Genomic DNA, 21270 nt, shown 5'->3' with positions numbered 1-21270 from the left:
GTTAGAAACATGCTTCTTTAATTTCTTTTTAATAATCTTCACAGCAATCCCTTACCCAGGCTCAAGGGTATGTCCTTAACCAATTCAATTCCTTACCCAGGCTCAAGGATATGTCCTTAACCAGTTAACATTGAGGCAATCATCAAGAAGTCTGTTCTGCATACTTCTGGTGAAATAACTGAGAATATCTGAGGGTCGGGAAATTATCCATATTCTTTTACCATCTGCATAATGATCTTCTAGAGAGATGGTGTAATAAGCATTCAATAGTTCCTTTCAGGGATGCTCTCAGCCAGGGCAGAGCCCCCATTTGGAACTAAGCTACCTAAGATTTCAGCAGGTGCATTTTCCATGGGAAGCAAGGATTAATTTGGTCCATCTGTGGCTGAGGATGAGTAGTAGGACTGGCATTATGACCTGATGGCAATGTGACTGAGAAGCACGAAGATGAACTTGGGGTCTGTATGTAACAAGGTGTTCATTTAACCTCAACTAAAAATGTCATCCCCAAATACCAGTGATAGTAAACCTTACCAAGAGGGTAGCTGGGGTTACCCCAGAAGCTGCCCCAGGAGCCACCCTATGGCTCTTTTTAGTGGGTCATGCTGAATTGCTTCATGGTACTGACAGGACTGATCTTGCCTTTGACTTTGGATTTGTACTTGTACCTCCAGCATTTCTACTTTCTCTAAATGATCCTCACATGACATGACCTTCATGACCTTTCTCTAGTTCTGTTCTTACGGAGCACCAACCTCATTTGGAGGAGGGTAGGGAGATGTTTGTCTCATTTATTCTTCCCAGTTGGTTTTAAAACAAATTTCAAGGTTTTGGAACCTTTTGATAGGTACCATGAAACTTGTACTGGGGTTGCTCTAAATTTGTAGGTTCATTAGGAGAAGAGCTGACATGCTTATAATGACAAATTCTCTTGTTCTTGCTTTCCTATATGTTTGCATTTTTTGAGGTCTATGGTTTCCTTCTCTAAATTTTTCTACACTGTAGATGTAGATAGTAAATGTGAATTCATAGATAAGATTACAATTAAGATACTTACAATATTACTGATAAATCACATTACTTGTAATATTACTTTTAAGTATAAATTAATTGATGTCTATATGACTTTTATATATTTTCTGTCTTTTGAATAGAATTTTAAAAAAATTATCTTTTCTAGCTGAATATTGCTATTATTAACATAGGAATATTTATTTTGCAATCTGACCTGATTCTGAAACCTGTTATTAGCTCATAGTTTTTAGTTGGAAGGTCTTCTAAGGATACCACTTTATTGAGTGTCGTAAAATTTTCCATTTGGCTTGGTTTCTGCTACCAGAGTTTTCCTGTTGAGATTTATTCCTTAATTTTGAATGTACTCTTGTTGAGCAAACTTGCTTACTATGCATCGACCATGTTACCTTTCCTTGGTGTTTTTAAAAGAATCTGAAAACAGCTCTTCTGACGTTTGATATCCATATTGACTGACATTGAATTCACACCTTTGACTTGGGGTTTGGGATATGGGGCCTCTCTTTTGAGAGATGTAGAAAGATTTATGTCTTCGTAACCTTTTCTTCCACAATTCCATCCTTTACATTTTTTGGCTATATTTTTTTTTCTACCTCACTGACAGGACATGGGAGCCCAGATTGCCCCTTACCTGACGCTGTGCAGTTTAGAATGCTGCCTAAAGAAAGAATTCAATGGTGACAGGAAATGGCATTCTAGAGTCAAGTATTTCACACGATTTACTTCTATTGCATACCTCCTAATCTCCAGACTTGAGATTTCTTTGTGGGCTGATTGGATAGTCAGAGCAGAATCATAACAGATAGAGAATCCAAATTTCTCATCCCTGCTATGGGGTGAGCAAACTTTCTGGTGTGTTTCATTGTAAGAGTCAGTAACATCTCTATGGATGACCTATTCTGCTTGGTTTCCATCTCTTCCCACAGGAAAAATCCAGATTGTGTTTATCTCTCTCTCTCTCTTTTATTTTTTGGGTCCAGTCATGGTGCCTGAACCCTGGGCCTGGGCACTGTCCTTCAGCTCTTCAGCTCAAGGCTAGTGCTCTACCACTTGAGCCACAGCGCCTCTTCCGGCTTTTTTCTTTTTTGCTTATGTGGTGCTGAGGAATTGAACCCAGGGCCTGATGCATGCAAGGCAAGCACTCTACCACTGAACCCCCTTCCCAGCCCTACATCTTTCTTCTTGATCTCTCACTATTCTGAATGGTGTTAGGGAGCTTCGCGTAAGAAAACAGCAAATCTTCACAAATGGTATCATTGTAAATCTTTGGCTGTGCATTGCAGAAGGATTCTAACTCTGCATTGGTTCAAAAAAAACTTAACTTGCTTCCTAATACCTCATGATGGTCATCTTTAACATGCCCATAATTTGATACAGTGTTTCAAATTTTTAATAAGACAATAGAAGCATATAAGAAGTCAATAATCCTTTGTATGTTCCTCCCCCATGGTATAACTCCTGTTTTCACTGTATTTGATGTTGGTATAATCCTTCTACTCTTGTATTCCTAAATCTATCTTTATCTCTGCCCACATATTCACCCTCTGATTAAAATGGAAGAAAATTCCTTGATTTTCCCTCACTTGCAGTCTTTACACAGCAACTCTAGTTTTCAAACATTTGTTTTCATAAGTAGAAACTTTTGTATCCTCCAGTAGGTTTTTTTGCAGACCTTTAGTTACCATCCTGTTTGTTTTCTCTCTCTTGCATAGTGAAAGAGTTGTCTGTATTAGTTGTCTCCTTCACCTCTGGGTTTACGTTCGCCTCGTGTGTGTGTGTGTGTGTGTGTGTGTGTGTTGTGTGTGTGTGTTGTGTGTATTGTCTGTCTGTGTTGTGTATGTGTTGTCTGTCTGTGTCTGTCTGCCTGCCTTCTGCCTGCCTGTCTGAACTTGTACTGGGTCTTTAACTCAGGAATTCATGCTTTCCTTAAACCTTTTCATTCTTGGCTGGTTGTTCTACCACTTGAGCCATACATCTGGGTTTTTGCTGGTTAATTAGAGATAAGAGTCTCTTGGATTTTTCTGCACAAGGTTGGCATTGAACTATGATTCTCTGATCTCAGCCTCTTGAGTAGCTAGAATTACAGTGGTGAGCCACCAGTACCCAGCTTTTTTATTCTTTTGAGCTACTTCTTTCAAGGATTTTCCATCCACCACTGGAATCCTTTCACAGAGGGTGGAAATGGGTTGGAGTACTATACATATATGTGTATATGAAGACTAAACAGTGAAGTCTGTTGAGCATCCTTAAAGGAAAAGGAAGAGGTTGGAATGTGAATTTGATTAGGTCACACTTTATACATGTATGGAAATATCACAGTGAAATACCTTTGGAACAACTAATGTGTGTTAATAAAAATTTGAGGCAACAAGGTATACCATCTTGGCAAATCTCAGCCTGAATCTTACTCAGCATCTTGGTTTAATTCTATACTGTTGTCTACTCCATCCTTATTAACACATTTTCCATTGTTGGCTTCCCAGACACCATGTTTACCTGACTTTTCTTCTATTTGCTGGCTGTTCCCTTTCTAGAAATACCTTTAGTTCTTTACTGCATCCACATTCTAAAAAGTGGTACATTTCAGGACCTGGACTTTTCCTCTTGTCTATTTTCTCCCTATTTCATTCAGCTTATGTTTTTTCTCTATAGTTTTACACTATGATCTTGGTTTATATGTTTAGTCACCATTTCCCACCTGAATTTAATTCCCAGGTGTGCCTATATAACAGATCTTTCATAGAAATGTCAAACTTAATATTTGCAAGAAAATAAATTCTTTACCTTACAATTATAGTAGCAATTCAGTTAATATTATTGCACAACTTTTCTACTTGCCATTTTTTGTCTGTCGTTATCACCGGATCCATTCTACTATCTCTTTTGGTGGCTAACTACATGGCTTAAATCTTCTCCGTATTTTCCTGCCCAGCCCTCTACATTCCCTACTGTATTTTCCACACTACAGGAGGAATAAATTTAGAAATACATTTGTTGGCATTTTATATATACTACACATGTAATAAAGTTCATAGATCTTATATGTGTACTGAAGCACTCAACAGCCTGATAACTATAAGAGCTTAAATTCATTTTAGTGTTTTGTTATTTTAATTTGAGGATCTCTTGATTTCCATAAATTTTTGTTTTATGGTAAAATTGATCACCATAAGTTTTGTTCAACACACCATAGTTTTTATAAAATTCTTTTTTTAATTTTTATTTTTTATTGTGAAAATACTGTACAGAGGGGTTACAATTAGATGAGCAAGATAATGAGTACATTTCTTATCAACCATTGTAGCCTCCTCCTTTGTTTCCCCTTCCCATCCCTTCCCATCCTCCCTCCGCCCCCCCACCCAATCCTCCCCCCACCACCACCAAAGTTGTAAAGTTCGTTTTCAACATGAAAACTTGTACTTCTCATTGTTGCAACGGGCCCACCTGTATCCTTATTTAAACGACTTGTTTTTCCCCTTCCCCTCCACAAATTATACCGACATCAAATACAGTGAAAGCAGGGGTTATACTGTGGGGGAGGGACATACAAAGCAACAAAGAAATAATCTTATAAATGTGTTAGAAACAAATGCATGAAAGAAAAAAAGCATTTGAATACATATCTTAGGGTTCATTTCCCTAACATCACCTCATCTGACCTTTTCTGCTTGACTCATACATATACTAGATATTACAAATAAGGGAAACCATGAGGCCTATGTTTCTTTGGGCTTGGCTTACTTCACTTAATATAATTTATAAAATTCTTTTTGATAACTTCAATATCTATCTATTCTATTTCTAACCTTTTTCTTTTTTTTTAAAACTGTGAAAATACCATACAGAAGGGTTACAATTACATAGGCAAGATAATGAATACATTTCTTATCAAGCGTTGTTGCCTCCTTTGTTTCCCCTTCCCATCCCTTCCCATCTCCCCCCCTGCCCCCACCCTCTTACTCCCCCACTTGTTTTCTTTTAGTTATCTGGCTGATAGCACAGACAGAGCATCCCATTATTGATTTTACTGCCACTGCCACTGTGTTACTACCTCTTCCCCTACTACTACTTCCCTACTTCTTCCCCTATTGCTTATGAATGTGCTTTATAAATATTTTAAAGCAGAGGAACATAACTTTTTAAATAAGTTACTTATAATTCCAACATATAGAGAAGACCAAAATGGAATTACTTCATGTCAGGATGAGAAAGACACGAAGTTCATCCCATCTGTTTTTCCCTTTTTTTAAAAGAGTTGATCTTCAGTTATTAATCTTGAGTTTGAACCCAGACAATCTGAGTTCAAAGGTTTTTCTTGGTTATAAGATTATCCAGCCACTGTATGATGTGAAAATACAGGTCAAACTACCTTAAAATATCAAGCCAACTGGAATGAGGGGACATGGCTGACTTTTTTTTACTAGATTTGTTTTCCATGGAGCATGTTAAAGATAGATGTTGATTCTGTGGTCTAAGATCACCTCAGCAATAAGCTGGAGTTTTCAAGGCTGTAGTTTTCCATGAATGTAGACAATCTGGACTGTCTACGTCATAGCAAGGGCCATTCTTTGTATATAAATAATCTGCATAATTATATTCCTTAAAAAAGAGTTGATTATTTATTCTGATATTATCTTTAAATACTTGTATAAATGAGTTCCAATTCAGCCTGTCAGTTTGAGAACAAAATTCATCTCAATCAATGGCACCTACTATATCAATCTTCCCAATTTCTCCTATCCCTTCAAGTCTGATTCTATTTTCATATATATACATTAAATATAATGACTGCATTCTCCCACCTGCCCTGCCCTTTAGTCCTATCCTCCCCACAACTCATGTTTCAGCTCTCTTGCATCCATTTTGTTAAACTGTAAGGTATTCAAAAGAGTTACACCACTGGAATCCTTTCCTGCATACACTATAGTCAGTTTGTTTGTGTATATGCATGCAATGTTGTATATATTATATGTTTATAATTTGTGTCTAGCTACCACAGGTATTCCAGGGAGGTTTCATCTAGACTTGCCCTATGTGAGAGAAAATGGAATAATTTGAATAAACATTAAGAAATCAAGAGTCTAAAATTTCTCATGGCTTTTGGCTCAATGGCTGAATGGAAATCCATTGTCCTCTTTTAAACAAAATGTAGGAGGAAGATGGGCAGAGGATCAGCTCAACTCTAGTTTTATGTTTGAAATGCCTGGAGTTACCCAAGTAGAAATGTCGCTAGAAAGATGCTTCCAGATTTGAGGAAATGTGAAAGGCAGTGACTGCAATGTGTGTTGGAGTCATTCTTTAGGCCGCTAATAATTCTATTTGTCAGTACAATAGTCTTTCCAGATCCCTTGACTCATTAAGCAGATATAAGAAATCTAGTCATTCCCGTTACATAGCATCTACCTTTATTCGAAATCCAAAAGACTAATAAGACCTCTGAGATTCATGTTGATAGATGCAGGAGATAATATATGTAGAATGCACTCTGAGGACTTGAGTTTGGGCTTCTCAGAATGGATAATTTCCTTTCTTATAAAAATTAATCGTTACTGATTCTCAGGATGTCTTAAAGAGAATAAATGTTGAAACAAGAGCTTGCAATACCCCAGTGACCATCTAAACTCCTCTAAATCTTGTACAAAAACAATCACATCGAGTAAGACTATTTACAGGCTTTGCTGTTAAAAAGTGATTCCGATTTGAAAGTTTACTTGGTAACTTGCAGTGAACTTGTGCAGAGTAAAAGTACCATCTAAGCATCATCTCACACACATATTGGTCCTCTTATTTTTCTGAAGGTTCAGCAAAACAGTCACCTCCTATCTTCAAGTAAAGCTAATTATTTTATGCATTATGTGCAGTTTCTTCTGTCTCATAAGATGTCTCTTAGTCATTCTTTTTCCCTCCCTCCTCAGAAAAGACATTGAGATACTTACTATGAGTCTCAGTTTTAAATAGGCCAAAATTACAACTCAACTTGTGTGAATTGGATGATATTAAAAATGGTAGTTGACTGGCAGACAAAACAAAAGGACAATTAAAAAGTGTTCTCTTTGTTTCTGACTTTTCAGACAAAAACCTACTTTGCAAAATTCTGGCTGGTACAGAGAGGGGCAGTGTCTGGCTCTTGCATGTTTCTCGCTATATGTCATGAAGAAGGTTATTTTAAAAGGAAAGTTGCATTCCCCAAAACTTAAGTTCTCCTTTACAGGTTACCAAATCAAAAGCATTGCACTACTATATTTAAAATAAGGGTAATGTCATATAGAATTATATAAAGTTAGCAAGTCGTTTATCAAAATACATGTCTTAGTTGTTTTTAAAAGAATATTGTGACTATTTTTTTTCATGGTATTCTTCATTTTAAATCTTGGATTGAAAATTAAAGTAAGAAGTTGCAATAATTAGAACTGCATATTGCTGTTTTAGAATAGTTAAAAATAACTAAAACTAAACAGCCCCAAAATGTATACATAAACCACCCCCTACCTACCTACACACACACACACACACACACACACACACACACACACACACACACACACACACACACACACACACACACACACACACACACACACACACACACACACACACACACACACACACACACACACACACACACACACACACACACACACACACACACACACACACACGTAAATTGATTACCAGACTCTCTTGAAAACAACAGATACTCTATGAAAGCTAGTAGCAATTCCACAATCCTCTGATTTAAATGATGATTTTCTCTGCACCATGGTAACATTTAAGTATGCTACACACATTTTAAAGGCCATGTCTTTTTTTCTTTTTGGCCTGTTTGTTTCTTTAATAAAGGGTCTTACAATGTAGCTTAGGCTGGCCTCAAACGCATGATCCTCTTGTATCTTCCACTGGAATGATATTGCAAGCATGCATTACCACACCCAAACAAAAGTCATGTCCTTTATGACATAGACATATAAAAGAAAACTGAGGATTAGTAAATGATGTATTACCTTAGATCACATTCAAATTTTCTTCTCAAAATGGCTCATTGATGAAACTTGGATGACTTTAATCCTTACCGGATCCAGGCCCACAGCATTCCTATACATTGATGATTCTAATTACTTGAGTTTTGGTATAGCATGGTTGAACAGAATAGTGTTCAGTTAGTAAATATTTTATAGATTCTTTAAATTTTAAATACCTTGCTTATAGAATTCTGAGATATAAAAAATGTATAGTACTAGAACATGATTTCAATCTCATAGGGTTTAAAATGATTCAGTAAATAGATGTACATATGCCTAGCATTAATGAAATTATCACTGAACTGCCATGTCTGAGAGAATGTAACATTCAAGACAGGAAATACTGGGAGCAGCATAATAGGGAGTTTTCACTATTTAATGAGTGACTTAGCCAACATTTGAACCCAATAATCATCAAGAGTATAAAAAGCAATTTATCAGGAACCAAAACCTTTGTGTATATATATTTATTTCTGGGACACACATCATATATTTACATATTTATGAAAATTTATATATACATTCTATTTGCATAGGCACATATACAGATGAGTGGTTTATATTGTTATATATGTTATGTCTTCATCACACTGCTAAAGCAATAGGCCTTTTGCATATTCTATCTTTACTTTTAAATTTTTCTCAGAATTATTAACATATAACTGATAAAATTGTGTATGTTAATTGTGTGTTATGCGTAACATAATTATATAAATATGATTACAATAAAATTAGTAAATTCATCAGTAGTTTTAATGGCCATATTTCTATATCTATGTGTCTGTGTGTGTGTGTATGCGTGGGCACGCGTGGGTGTGCATGTGTGCACGTGCACAGTGAGAATTCTGAACAATACACCATTATTAGCTATATTCGCATGCTTCAGATTAGATCCCTGGAACATACTGATTTTACAACTGAAAGTTTGAATACTCTGACCCACAACTTCCATTTCCCACCTACATCTAGCCCCAAACAATAATTGCCATTGTAACATCTACTTCCAAGAGTTCCTTTTTTTTTTAAGATTTCACACATAGAACAAATACAATTTGTCTTTTACTGTCTGCTTTTTACTTCTTTCTTGTTGACATAATTTTCTTTAAGTGATTTGAATTAATATCTATCTACTTAATTCCTATTTAAATAATTTATATCAACATGTATTCTGCATAATTCTCTTTAAACAATTTCGGTTAACATGCATTCTACATGTTAATGTAGAGCAAACTGAATTTAAAGTCTTCATATCCGGTTTAAATGCCTGCACTTTCTTTAATTTGTGTGACCTCTCTGGCTGATGCTTCTGTGTTGAATAGAAATGGTTGAGAGTAGACATCCTGGAGCACCTGACCTTAGGAAAAAAAGCTTTCAGCTCTTCACTTTGGGTATAATGTTAGTTATGGGCATGTCACACTTGGCTTTTATTATCATTAGGTATATATTATTTTTCATGTTACTTTCATGACAATTTGAGACTATGTATTTCTTTATCCTTGATTTGTGAATAATGAACTAACCCTGCAGTCTAGAAATGAATCTCACTTGATTATAGTATATGTTCCTTTTCATGCATTTATTTATTTGTGCCATTACATGGCTTGAACGCTTATCTGCATACTACCCCTTGAGCCACAGTTCCACTTAAGGCTTTTTGCTGAGTAGATTGAGATAAGAATCTCACAGACTTTTTCTGTCCAGACTGGCTTCAAGCTACAATCTTCAGATCTTAGCCTCCTCACTAACTCGGATTACAAGTGTGAACCACCAGTGCTCAGTGCAAATGATCCTGTATACTTTTGTTCAACTTTTGTTGAGGAATTTTTTTCATCTATATTCATCATGAATATTATCTTGTAATTTTCTTTCCTTGTATTACCCTTATATGACTTTGGTGTAAGGATAAATACTGTGTCTTTATAAACTGAGACTGGAAGTGTTTTTTTTTTTTTTCAAGTTTAAGAAAGACTTTGAGAAAATTGGCACTAATTCTTTCACTGGTTGCCAGAACTTATATATGAGGTTTTCATTGTTGGGATGTTTTGCTTATTGGTTTGTTCCAATTTTTATTCTTGTTAGGTTGTCTATTTCTAGTAATCAATTTTTAGATTTTCCATTTCATTGTATGTAATTATTCATGGTAGTCCCTGTTGGTCCTTTGTATTTTTATTAATTATAATGTATTATTCTATTTACTTGAGTCCTCTTTTTTGTAGCTAGGTTAATCTAGCTAAGAGTTTGAAATTTTGTCTATCTTTAGAAAAAAACTAATTTTATATTTTCTGTTATTATCCTTGTGTCTGATCCATTTCTTCTCTATTTTTTGTATCTTTCTTTCTATTGAAATTAGCTTGCCCTGTATTTCTGTTCCTTGAAATATAAACTAATATTGCTCATTTGACAGTTTTTAAAATAATATGGTAACTTAATCATAAATTCATCTCTAAGAACTGCTTTTGCTGATTTCATAAGTTTTTATAGCATATATTAATTTCAGAAAGGGAAAGTTTTTATTCTGTTATTTCCATATTTGCACGTAATATGTAAAACTCATCAGTTTGATATGTTGCTGGTACATTTGATTAAGATTATTTTGTTGAGCATCTGATTACTTCTTTGCCCACTGCTTGTTTAGGAGTATGGTGTTTGCGTTCCACATCTTTGTCAATTTTCTAAATTTTTTTGTTTTACTTAAGTTTCATATATTATAGTCAGAAAGATATTTGATATAATTTCAATCTTAAATTGGTTGATATTTGTTTTGTAGCCCAACACATAATGTCTTTGAAAGTGCTGCATGGATACTTTGACAGAATATGTATTCTATTATTGTTGGATGAAACACTGTATCATTTTGCCATTTAAAAGATAATATCATTCTAAGTAAAAGGATCTTAGAAAATATTAAAAGAGATAGAAAAGAATATGCTGTCCTACTGGTGTAGTTAACATTCTGGTAATGCTGCTTTCAAACATTTTTTTGTTTCATATAAGTATTACTATGCTATAAACAAAATGTTACTTCCCAGGTTTTACTACATATGCTGTACCATTTCCTACATTTTTGCATACTCATTAAATGCATCAATATTAGTGGTCACAAATTATTATCAAAGTCATAGATTTTTTAATCCATTCATCTATACTCTGTCCTATAAGGTTCTTTTTCCATTTTGGAATTGCAAGCAATGAAGAAATGTTCTTCTTTATGCATGAATTATTTTTAAGTATTTAAAATTGGCTAGTACTGTTACATAGTACTACAAAGAATTGGCTTCGAATGGCACTTATATTGTCATAAAAACTGAAGGATGAGAGGCCAAGATCAAACGTTGACAGGGACATGCTCTATTTAAAGGTATTAAGGAAGAATTCATCCACTTTAATATTATGGTAATTAATTACCTCTTCAATTACCCAGTTTTTTTGTTTTGTTTTGTCGGTTGTGGGGCTTGAACTCTGGGCCTGGGCGCTGTCCCTCAGCTCTTCAGCTCAAGGCTAGCGCTCTACCACTTGAGCTATAGTGCCACTTCTGGTTTTCTAGTGGTTTATTGGAGTTAGGAGTCTCATGGTCTTTCCTGCCCGGGCTGGCTTTGAACCGCAATCTTTAGATCTCAGCCTCCTGAGTAGCTAGGATTATAGGCATGAGCCACCAACACCCGGCTTTTAAACAAAACCACATTCTGTGGTATTAGGGATTAGGGGTTCAACAAATAAACATTGGAAAAACATAATTCAACCTGTAACAAAAACAATTTTCTTAGCATTAACTCTCCAAACTGGAATTCACTAGTGAAAGTATTACTAAAAGGTTTCTGAAACTTTTATTAAATGTATTAAATTTGTACAGTCCTGTACCCAGATAGTATTTGATTTATGATATCTTCAGTAGTCTTAGAAATTATTCCTAATTTCATAAAAAATCAGCTTTATTCTATTTCTTGTTAACTCTTCAATAATATGGTATAGTTTTAGTAAATTGAATTTTTTTTCATGCTTCATTGCCACAGTTGAATTATCCAATATCTAAATTTCAATATATCATTCTGTATATGTAATAGGTATTTTTTCTATATTTTGTTTTTCTTCATTTATTTTATATTTAATTTTTTAAATCTATGGGGCCTTATGGTATATGCATGAGATGAAGATGCTCATTTTTGCAATATTGTAAAAAGTTAAGAGAGCAAGATGAAAATTCTACTAATTTCAAGGTGCTTAGGTTCTGGAGGTTTGTAGTCTGTAGTGCTAGGTCCTTGAACCCCAAATCAACACATGTTTCAGGGGAAGAAGTTTGCTCCAGCAGAGTTCTGGAAGGTATCAGGTATGTGGCTGAATGAGGAAGGGAGAAAAAAATTTTAAAGAAGAAAACGGAAAATACAAAGGTGTATAATTTTCAAAGGACATAATACAGAAATGGAACTTCAGTATTTTGATTCTGACTGAAGTTTAAGAAGTGAAAGAGAAATGAGGGACCATGGGACAGTCTTAATCCTGCGTCTGATTTTCTTTCATTGAGACGTTGAGTGGGTTATGAAGCAGGCAGTGGTGGGTCATGTTTGTGTTTTAGGGAGGGCAGAGGGACTGAATATCGCATGTAGGAAGGTAAGAAGTCCAAGAAACAAAGGAAAGAAAGAAAGTTTAAAAGTAAACATGGAAATTAATTCATTGATAACCAATGCATATTATATATGACTGAATCAATACATTGCTGGGTTGAGCATCTACATTGTGATTGATGACCTTGGTAAGATTACTTTTGTTCAAGTGGGATGATTGGGGAAGACAGATCTTAATGGGAAACAATGGATTAAAAAGTATTTATTCAAAATATGGAATATTTGAAATCAGATCTTTTTACTGAACCATCAACTGCTAATGTATAGGAAATAGCTATCATTAATTACTATTTTGTTATATACTACTTCATTAACTATTTTAAATTAACTTTGATAATTCCCCATATGTTTTGTTTGTTTTTGTTTCCTGGAGATAAGATTATAATCCTGATAAAGAGCAATTTTACATCTTGATTTCTTCTATTTATGTCATTTATTTCTGCTTATGTTTTAATTCATTGTTTAAATACTTTTTAAATTGGCCAGAATTTCCAGAAGTGAGTTAAAATAATAACAAAAGAGTTTTGTTTTCTTGATGGAAATGTGCTAATATTTCATGCATATTGATGATTCTGAACTTTAAATAAGAGTTTTTAAAAATTATATTCAACTTAAGGAAGAGCCATTGCAATCCCATGCTAAAGAAGTTTCTAAGAACCATTTAGAAATTGAAATCAAATGACTTTTTGATAACTGTTGCAGTTCAGGTACATAATTTCTGAAGAAAAGATGTATGATTAGTTGTGTCATATTCAGTTAGTTTTTCAATGTTTTTAAATCATCTTTGGGATAAGGTATTCTTCAATGTGGTTGTATTATTCTTCTGAAATAATACAAAGTTGTATTTGATATATTTATACACTCATAAATAATATTTTCCCTTTATTACCTTAAAAGATAATTGAACTATGTTTTATATTTAAGGAAATAACCCTGAGGTATTAGAAAAATCTGCACCAAAATATTTAGTTAGGGTAATCAATCCATACTTAATGAGTCAGAGAAACTCATGTATTTGAAACTGGCATCAGTATCATTGTTGAGGTACACGACCTTGGGCAATGATCTTTCTGAGATTCATCTCCAGAAAAAGAATTGGACTCAACTCCAAGGTCACTCTAGATCCAACATCCTGCCAAGTTTCTACCCATAGGGCTCTCGCTCCAGCTTTATTCTTAATAAGCACAGTTGAATAAGTTTAAGAACAGTCATTCTACATGAAGTAAAAATTATTTTATTCCTATGACCCCAGGAAGATGTATAGCTTCTTTTGAAAGCAGCAATAATAATAACTACCTAATAGTTGTTGTCTATCTGCTTAGGCTCGTGAGCTCTTGGAACCTTAAAGTATCAGCCCTATACTTTATCATAAACTGCATTGGAAGACTGTAGACCAACCACCTTTGTTGCTTTGTAAGATTCACCCAAAACACTGGATCTAAAATATACAAATAGAGGATCCGTTTCTGTTTTATTTCTGCCATTTACTAACTTTGTGATCTTAAGTCATGAACACTTTTAGACATCAGTAAGACAGAGTCGTTTACATTCATTTTTAGCTTTATGATATGAGAAACCACAGTGAAATAATCCTTTAATAACTGGATGTTATATTGTTGTCTGCGGTTTACACCCACAAATATTTACTTAGTTGATCTTGCCAACAGTGTTGGGATTTCAAAGTTGGGCTTACATGCTAGAGAATTTAGTAGTGTTCCCATTGTCCTTAGTAAGTGGCAGAGCCTTGATTGGAGCCCAGGATTTCTGATTTTCCAGCTGTGTTCTTTTCTCAAAATGACATGTTTTCATTCACTAAATCTAGCAGTTGCCATTATATACTTTTCAAGCATTTAGGCACATTTTCCAGCTCTATTAAATTGTGGGCCCAACTATTGCTATTCCCTTGGGGTTCAGTCTTGAAACCTGTTGTGCTTTTTAAAACAATTTTACAATAGTACTTTATTCATGTGTATGTTTAAATGATTCCTTGAAAAGTACTCCATCTAACACTTATCCCTTCTTTTCCCAATTCTCTTTCAGATAGCAGTTCTATGGATGAAAAGGTTTTCAATCATACATTTTCTTCCCTCCTGAGGGATCTTGTCTTTTGTACATGTTCGTTTGTGACATCTTAGACCTGTTTGGTTTCTCTGTTTTATTCCTGAAATGTGCATGTCATCCTGGCTTTCCATTCTTTGGTTGTCCTTTAAAGTGTGCCTTCAATATGTTGCATTTCTGAAGAGGTCACACCTTGCCAGCTGCGCTTACCTTAGCTTATACTTGCAAACTGAGGGGTCTGCTACGGTCAAACACAGCATCTGTCCTTAAGTCTGGCTAGGCCATGACCTTGCTGACTGATTCGTGATCTTCATTGTCCATAATCAAGTTTTAAGGGCAAAGAGTATTTGCAATATGATGTATTTTCCTCCTGGACTCTGCCAGTGCTTTTGTTTCAATGCGGATGGCTAATTTCAAAACCCACATGCACAAAATACAGCTTTGACTTGGAGCTGACCCTGCTTAGCATCTGTCATACTAGGTGTTACGTGTGTAGTGCAGTTGACCTGTGTCCAAGCTATGCATCCAGCCAGCCATAGTGTGCTAAAGGTCTGTTTGTTTTTCTCTTCTTCATTTAAGGCTCGGATAGTAAGTGGCAGTGACTTGGATGCTTCCAAATTTTCTGCACTTCAGGTATTTGGTGGGTAAGTACATTCATCACCTTCCTAACTCATTCTATGGTAAATCACACTTGTCAAGTGTTTAGAGAAGGCTGGGTGTTACAGGAGGGTGTAATTCATTAGATCATTATTGCTTTCGGGTTTTATTTCCTCACTATAAAGCAATTATATACTTTTTCTTTAAAATTAATGGGACACAGACTCATGTCAAAAATTCTAATCTGAATATAGATGTATAATTTCCTATATACATCTATAAGGAATGCAATTGAAGTAATCTAACCAAGTAATGTTTTAGCATGATCATGTCACACATGAATATAACTATACAAGGTGACAGGGTTGTATTTCTATTTGTGTCACAGTGCTATGTTTTAATCTAGTTACTTGTACTTATGAATGTGTGCATGAACATCTTTGTCAGTAACGTGAAGAAGACTTAATCATTACTATTTTTGTCATGGTTACATATGTTACATTTAGTGAGTGTATCAAAATATGTACTATTGAATCAGGAAAATCATGGATGAAGCTCTCAAATTATATAGCGGTATCACTCTGTCATGTATGTAGTAGGCCTTTTTGGCATGCTTGCTCTTACATCTATGTCTATATAAAGTCAAGAGTTCTGAATTAGGATCTTTATATCGTTTACCACAAACTGTTCTGCTTAGTTCATGTATAATGACTCATTTGATTCTTACCGTGGCCTACGAGTAAAGTATACTTAAGTGCAAAGTTTGTTTTTAAGCTCAAGTATCTAATCTGAAAGTCTGTTATATTAGTCACTGTGCTATATTGTTTTTGCAACTTGAAGATTGTGCAGACCTTGGAGTTGATGACCTTATAAACCCTGCCTCTCATACCCACCAGGACCCCCATCACTTCCTCACAGCTTGGTTTTTCACTCCTTTTGGAACAGGGACTTGTCATTGTCAAAGCCACAAAATCCTACCTCCGTGTTTTTCGTAAGCAAGTCACTTTTGCTTCTTCCATTGATACTTTCCAAATCATTCTTCTTCCAGAAATTGCCTTTTCAAAGGACTTTTCAAAATATTTAGGTAATATGATAGTGGGGCGGGGAATGATAATTTTCAGTCATCAAGAGAATTTCTCAGTGTCTGGTCTCAAGACATATCTGTTTCAAAACTGGAACACAATGTCACAAGAGACCTTGAGAAAATAGAGAGCAAGATCTTAGGAGTGAGTTTGTAGTTGGATCATAAATGTAGGTAATTACAAAATAGAATAAACGAACTCATTTATGATATTGATTCTCTTAGTCTAGTAGCTCATGACACATTTCATCACAGTATAGACCAAAGAAAAAGCGAACAGAGCAACCAAACAGGTTGCAAAGGAATCTCAAGTTGTACCAAATGAAGAAAGACAAGAGAACTAATATACAGAGTCTAACAAAGAGAAGGTCCAGAAAAAAATCTTGAAACCCTCTTCTAGTCTTAAGAGTCTGTTACCAATGTTGTATCCTATCATAATATCACCCAGTGTCTCTGATTCCATGAACAAACCACTGCAGAGACTTAAAGCACTGAATCTGATTTGTCTGATCTGCATTCATTCGTTCATGCCTGGTCAGCTGGAAGGGGACAGTGCTCCAATGTCTGGCTATTGCCTGGGATAACTAGAATTGGGTGATGTGTCATTCATCATCCAGTTGGCCAGAAAAGCTTCTTCAGTGGTAATGACAGGATTCTAGCATAACAGCTGTACACATACAGGGTCATTCTCTCTCAGGGCTAGAGAGCAACACCTGTCACTTTGCTACCCTCGCTGGTGTAAGACAAGTCCTGAGTCGAGCTGGGTATCCAGGAATATGAGAACAAATCTTCCTCTACATTGGCAAAATGAATCCTTTATTACCTAAACAAATTATGCTTATCAGCTAATTAAACAGCTCTTCCAATTACATGTGTTCTGAACTTGAAGAAGATAGAATGTTGTGTTACAGTTTTACCGCTACTTAAAAGATAGCATTCTTTTAATTTCCAATGGAAAAATTGCCATAAAACATGAGAATCTTGTTTATATTACATCATTGTTTATATGGTCTCAGCTAATAAATAACTGGACACAGTACTCTGCAATATTAAGAGAGGAGTTTTTGTTGTTGTTGTTGTTGTTGTTTTGTGGGTTGTTTTTTTTTTTTTGCCAGTGCTGGGACTTGGACTCAGGGCCGGGGCACTGCCTCTGAGCCTCTTTGTGCTCTTTTGCTTTGAGGACAGTGCCACAGTGCCACTTCCAGTGCTGAGTAATTCATTGGAGATCAGAATCTCATGGATTTTTTTTCTGTCCGGGCTGGCTTTAACCATCACGATCCTCAGATCTCTGCTTCCTGAGTAGCTAGGATTATAGGCATGAGCCACTGGCACCCAGCTGGAAATGTTTTTAATTTAGAATAATTAAAGCAGATCTTATGGAGGAGGTAGCATTGAATCAGAACTTCAATGTGTGGATATAGTTTTTGGCATGTCGATATACTTTTGGCATGCAAAAGAAAATAGACACCAGAAAGTCATATTAAAACTCAAAAGTGTATTAGACAGTGGTGTCAGCACATGACACTCAGAGGAGTAGATTATGTGTTTGGAAAGGTGAGTTGTAAGTCTGAATGCCTGACTAATGATACGAAGAATGCGTATCAGTCTTTGAAGTCACACACATATATGTGTGTGTGCTTGTGTGTACACATATATGTGTGTGTATATCTTTATATATATATATATATATATTAGAAAATCTCCACCTTGGAAAAGGATGACTCAGGTATACTTGGCACAGGAATGAACAGTAACTAATGTTGGGTGGGGATGAGAGGGAAGAAGAAATTGAACTTATTTCTATTCATAAGATTGTACAGTGGTTTTTTTTTTCAATCCACCAGAGCAGAATCATCTGCCAAAAGTTATGTGAAAGAATTTTTTTTTACAAAGGCATTCATTTCCAGAAGCAGGAGCACTCAGGCAGAGCAGGCTTCTCTTTTGCTTTGAGGACTTTTACACAAGTCTGTCAACCATAATAATCACCATTGTAACTCTTCCTCATTATCTTGATGTGTAGACTCCTAGGTGCCCAGTAAGAAAGTCCAGAGGTGGAGATTTGTACATGCCATCACCACTGGAAAGATCTGAGTACAAATCTTTTTGCACGAAGTGATACCACCTGAATCTCATCTTGACCTAGAAAGCTCGTTTCAGGATTTAGTACTTTAAATGGTTGTTCTAAATTCATACAGCAACAACTCCAGAACCCCTTGGGTCTTAATGTTTTATTTGCAAATGATGGTTAGCAATCACCATCCCACTATATCCTAATAACAGTCACAGGGTCAATTAGTGTATTTCAATATTTTCTTTATCTAGCACACCTCTCTATGAAACATTATAGGAAACATATAAAGAGTTTTGCTTCTGGTGATCAGAGGCAGGGTTTTCAGGATTCAGGAAAGGTTTCCAGAATGTAGATGTTTCAGTGCTAAAATCAATAAAATCCTGAGCAATTACTCAGCAGGTCCACAGGACTACGGATGACCCAACTGGCTACTCAACAATTTCCTCTGACACCAGAACACCAATTAACACACACAACTCATTAGAATCTATCGTTTTTAGCCAGGTATGGGTGGCTCAGGCCTATAATCCTAGCTACTCAGGAAGCTGAGATCTGAGGGTCACAATTTGAGGCCAGCCCTGGCAGAAAAGTCCATGAAACTCTTACCTCCAATCAACTGCTCAGAAAAAGCCTGAAGTGGTGCTGTGGCTCAAATGGTAGAATGCTAGCCTTGAGCACAAAGAGGCTGAGGAACAGTGCCTAAGCCTTGAGTTCAAGCCCCAGGGCCAACAAAAAGAAAGAAAGAAAAGAAAAGAGGAGAAAGAAAGGAAAGTGGAACTATAGCTCAAGTGGTAGAATATCAGCCTTGAGGTAAAAAGCCTACTGAGATCACAAAACATACACACACACATGTACACACACATACACATATACCCATAAACATATCATTTAGAAAATTGAGTTAGGTAATATACTTCTATTCATGAGGCTCTACATCCCTGGGCTTCTGCATAAGAAAATTCATGCTTGAAATTATAGCTGTCTACTTCAGCCAGCCACTTTTCAATTTCATTAGCCAGAATTGTTTCTTCTTTGCTTCAAGCAAGAAGTTGCTTTCCTGCAGAATGGAACGTTAGCGAGATTTTATTTCCTGATATTAGGCAAGAGGACCCCAATTTTGTGCAGTCAATGCTGGAAAGACATTGTTCCCCTGCTTAGAAACTCCACACACTCTGCCTCACACCACTGAACATTTCCCTCCCCTAGCAACATGTCTTACTTACTATACTTTAGCTATTTCATATACACTACTGAGCAGGCAACAATAGAACTGTCTGGTAAACATGCTGATACCATAATTTCCAAGTTTTCAGTAGCATTCATATTCTATTTAGACCAATGGAGCAGGCAGAATGAACACAGTAAAAGTCTGACACAATATTAATATCAATGGATTTGAATGCAAGGGGGAAAACTAGAAGGAGAGGGAACTATAAAATTTCAATGAAGTCAAGAGAGTGTGCTGTTCATTCAATAACACTATTCATTCTGTGGGTCTTTTTGTTTTCATTCGAATACAAGTTGCAAATCATAAGGTCATTTCTTGTGCATTGTATTTAACTGAGAAGATAGTCAAATGAGCAAGGCAGGCAGTGAACCATAGGAACTAGAAAGAGAAAGCCAGTGGTACTGTGGTTGGAATGTGTCTTAGTGTTTTGACATTTTAAAACCATATTTAAGCCAGAAACAGTCATTTGGATACATGAATCAGTGGTCTAATTTGGCAGGTACATAAGAGTCATGAGGTTATCAGTCGTGGGGCTTGAACTCTGGGACTGGGCCCTGTCCCTGAGCTCTTCAGCTCAAGGCGAGTGCTCTACCACTTGAGCCGCACTTGCCACTTCTGGTGGTTAATTGGAGATAAGACTTTCCTGCCCAGGCTGGCTTTGAACCACTATCCTCAGATCTTAGCCTCCTCGGTAGCTAGGATTACAGGCACAAACCACCAGTGCCTGGCTAAACCTAAGGATTTTAAAGACAGGTTGGTGCCAAGTGCTTGTATGGTTTAGTTACTTGCATTTTTTAAAACATGTATTTCTAACTTCAAACACCTGAAGTATGTTAAACTGTGTCTTAATAGGAACTGAAACATTCATTATGAGGGCAAAATGAGGAAAAATCTGAACATTCAGACAGTGGACTATGATATGTCCAATGACATATCAGCATAAGTAGGTGACAAAAGGTCCATCAAGCTGAAGACAGGAGTTTGGCCTGGCTCACACTCATAATCCTAGCTACTAAGGGAGGCTGAGATTTGAATATCAAGGTTCAAAGGCAGCCTGGCAGGAAAAAAAACTGTGAGACTATTAGCTCAAATTTACCACCCAAAACTCATTAAGTGGAACTGTGGCTAATTGGTAGAGTGCCAGACTTGAACAGAAAGCTAAGAGATAGCACCCAGGCTCTGAGTTTAGGCCCCATTAAAACACACACACACACACACGCACGCACGCACGCACGCACACACACACACACACCACACACACACCACACACACACACACCACACACCACACACACAGTGTGAGTTGCAGTAAAAGCAATATCACCCACTTTTCATCTCTGGTCATTCGACAAATTGAATAATAGACAAGAGCTTGCAGCTGGCCAATTTGGACACAGAGAGTGGAGTTCTTGGGCTTGCATATTAATCATCAGGCCATGACTTGATACACACACATGTAATCCATTCAACTATTATAAAAATATCCCCAGATTAATGATTTTTGTCCACTTAAATTGTAACAGGCAAATTTAAATGTTTATCAATTTAATCCTATTGCTGTGACCG

At 36.1% G+C, this 21270-nt stretch overlaps 1 protein-coding gene across 1 annotated transcript in view; it reads left to right on the top strand.

The window, feature by feature from the left end:
• Unc13c (unc-13 homolog C (C. elegans)) overlaps window positions 1-21270 on the top strand; it is a 276186-nt gene that overhangs the window by 37346 nt on the left and 217570 nt on the right. Inside the window, exons 2-3 of the mRNA XM_013010022.1 lie at window positions 14711-14733; window positions 15308-15372. Of these exons, the coding sequence (XP_012865476.1) occupies window positions 14711-14733; window positions 15308-15372 (88 nt within the window). The remainder of the gene's footprint in view (window positions 1-14710; window positions 14734-15307; window positions 15373-21270) is intronic.

Source organism: Dipodomys ordii, unplaced genomic scaffold, assembly GCF_000151885.1.
Source record: "Dipodomys ordii isolate 6190 unplaced genomic scaffold, Dord_2.0 Scaffold11, whole genome shotgun sequence".
In the NCBI taxonomy this organism is placed as follows: domain Eukaryota; kingdom Metazoa; phylum Chordata; class Mammalia; order Rodentia; family Heteromyidae; genus Dipodomys; species Dipodomys ordii.
The sequence above is the reverse complement of the archived record's forward strand: the minus strand, read 5'-3'. Positions and strand labels throughout refer to the sequence as shown.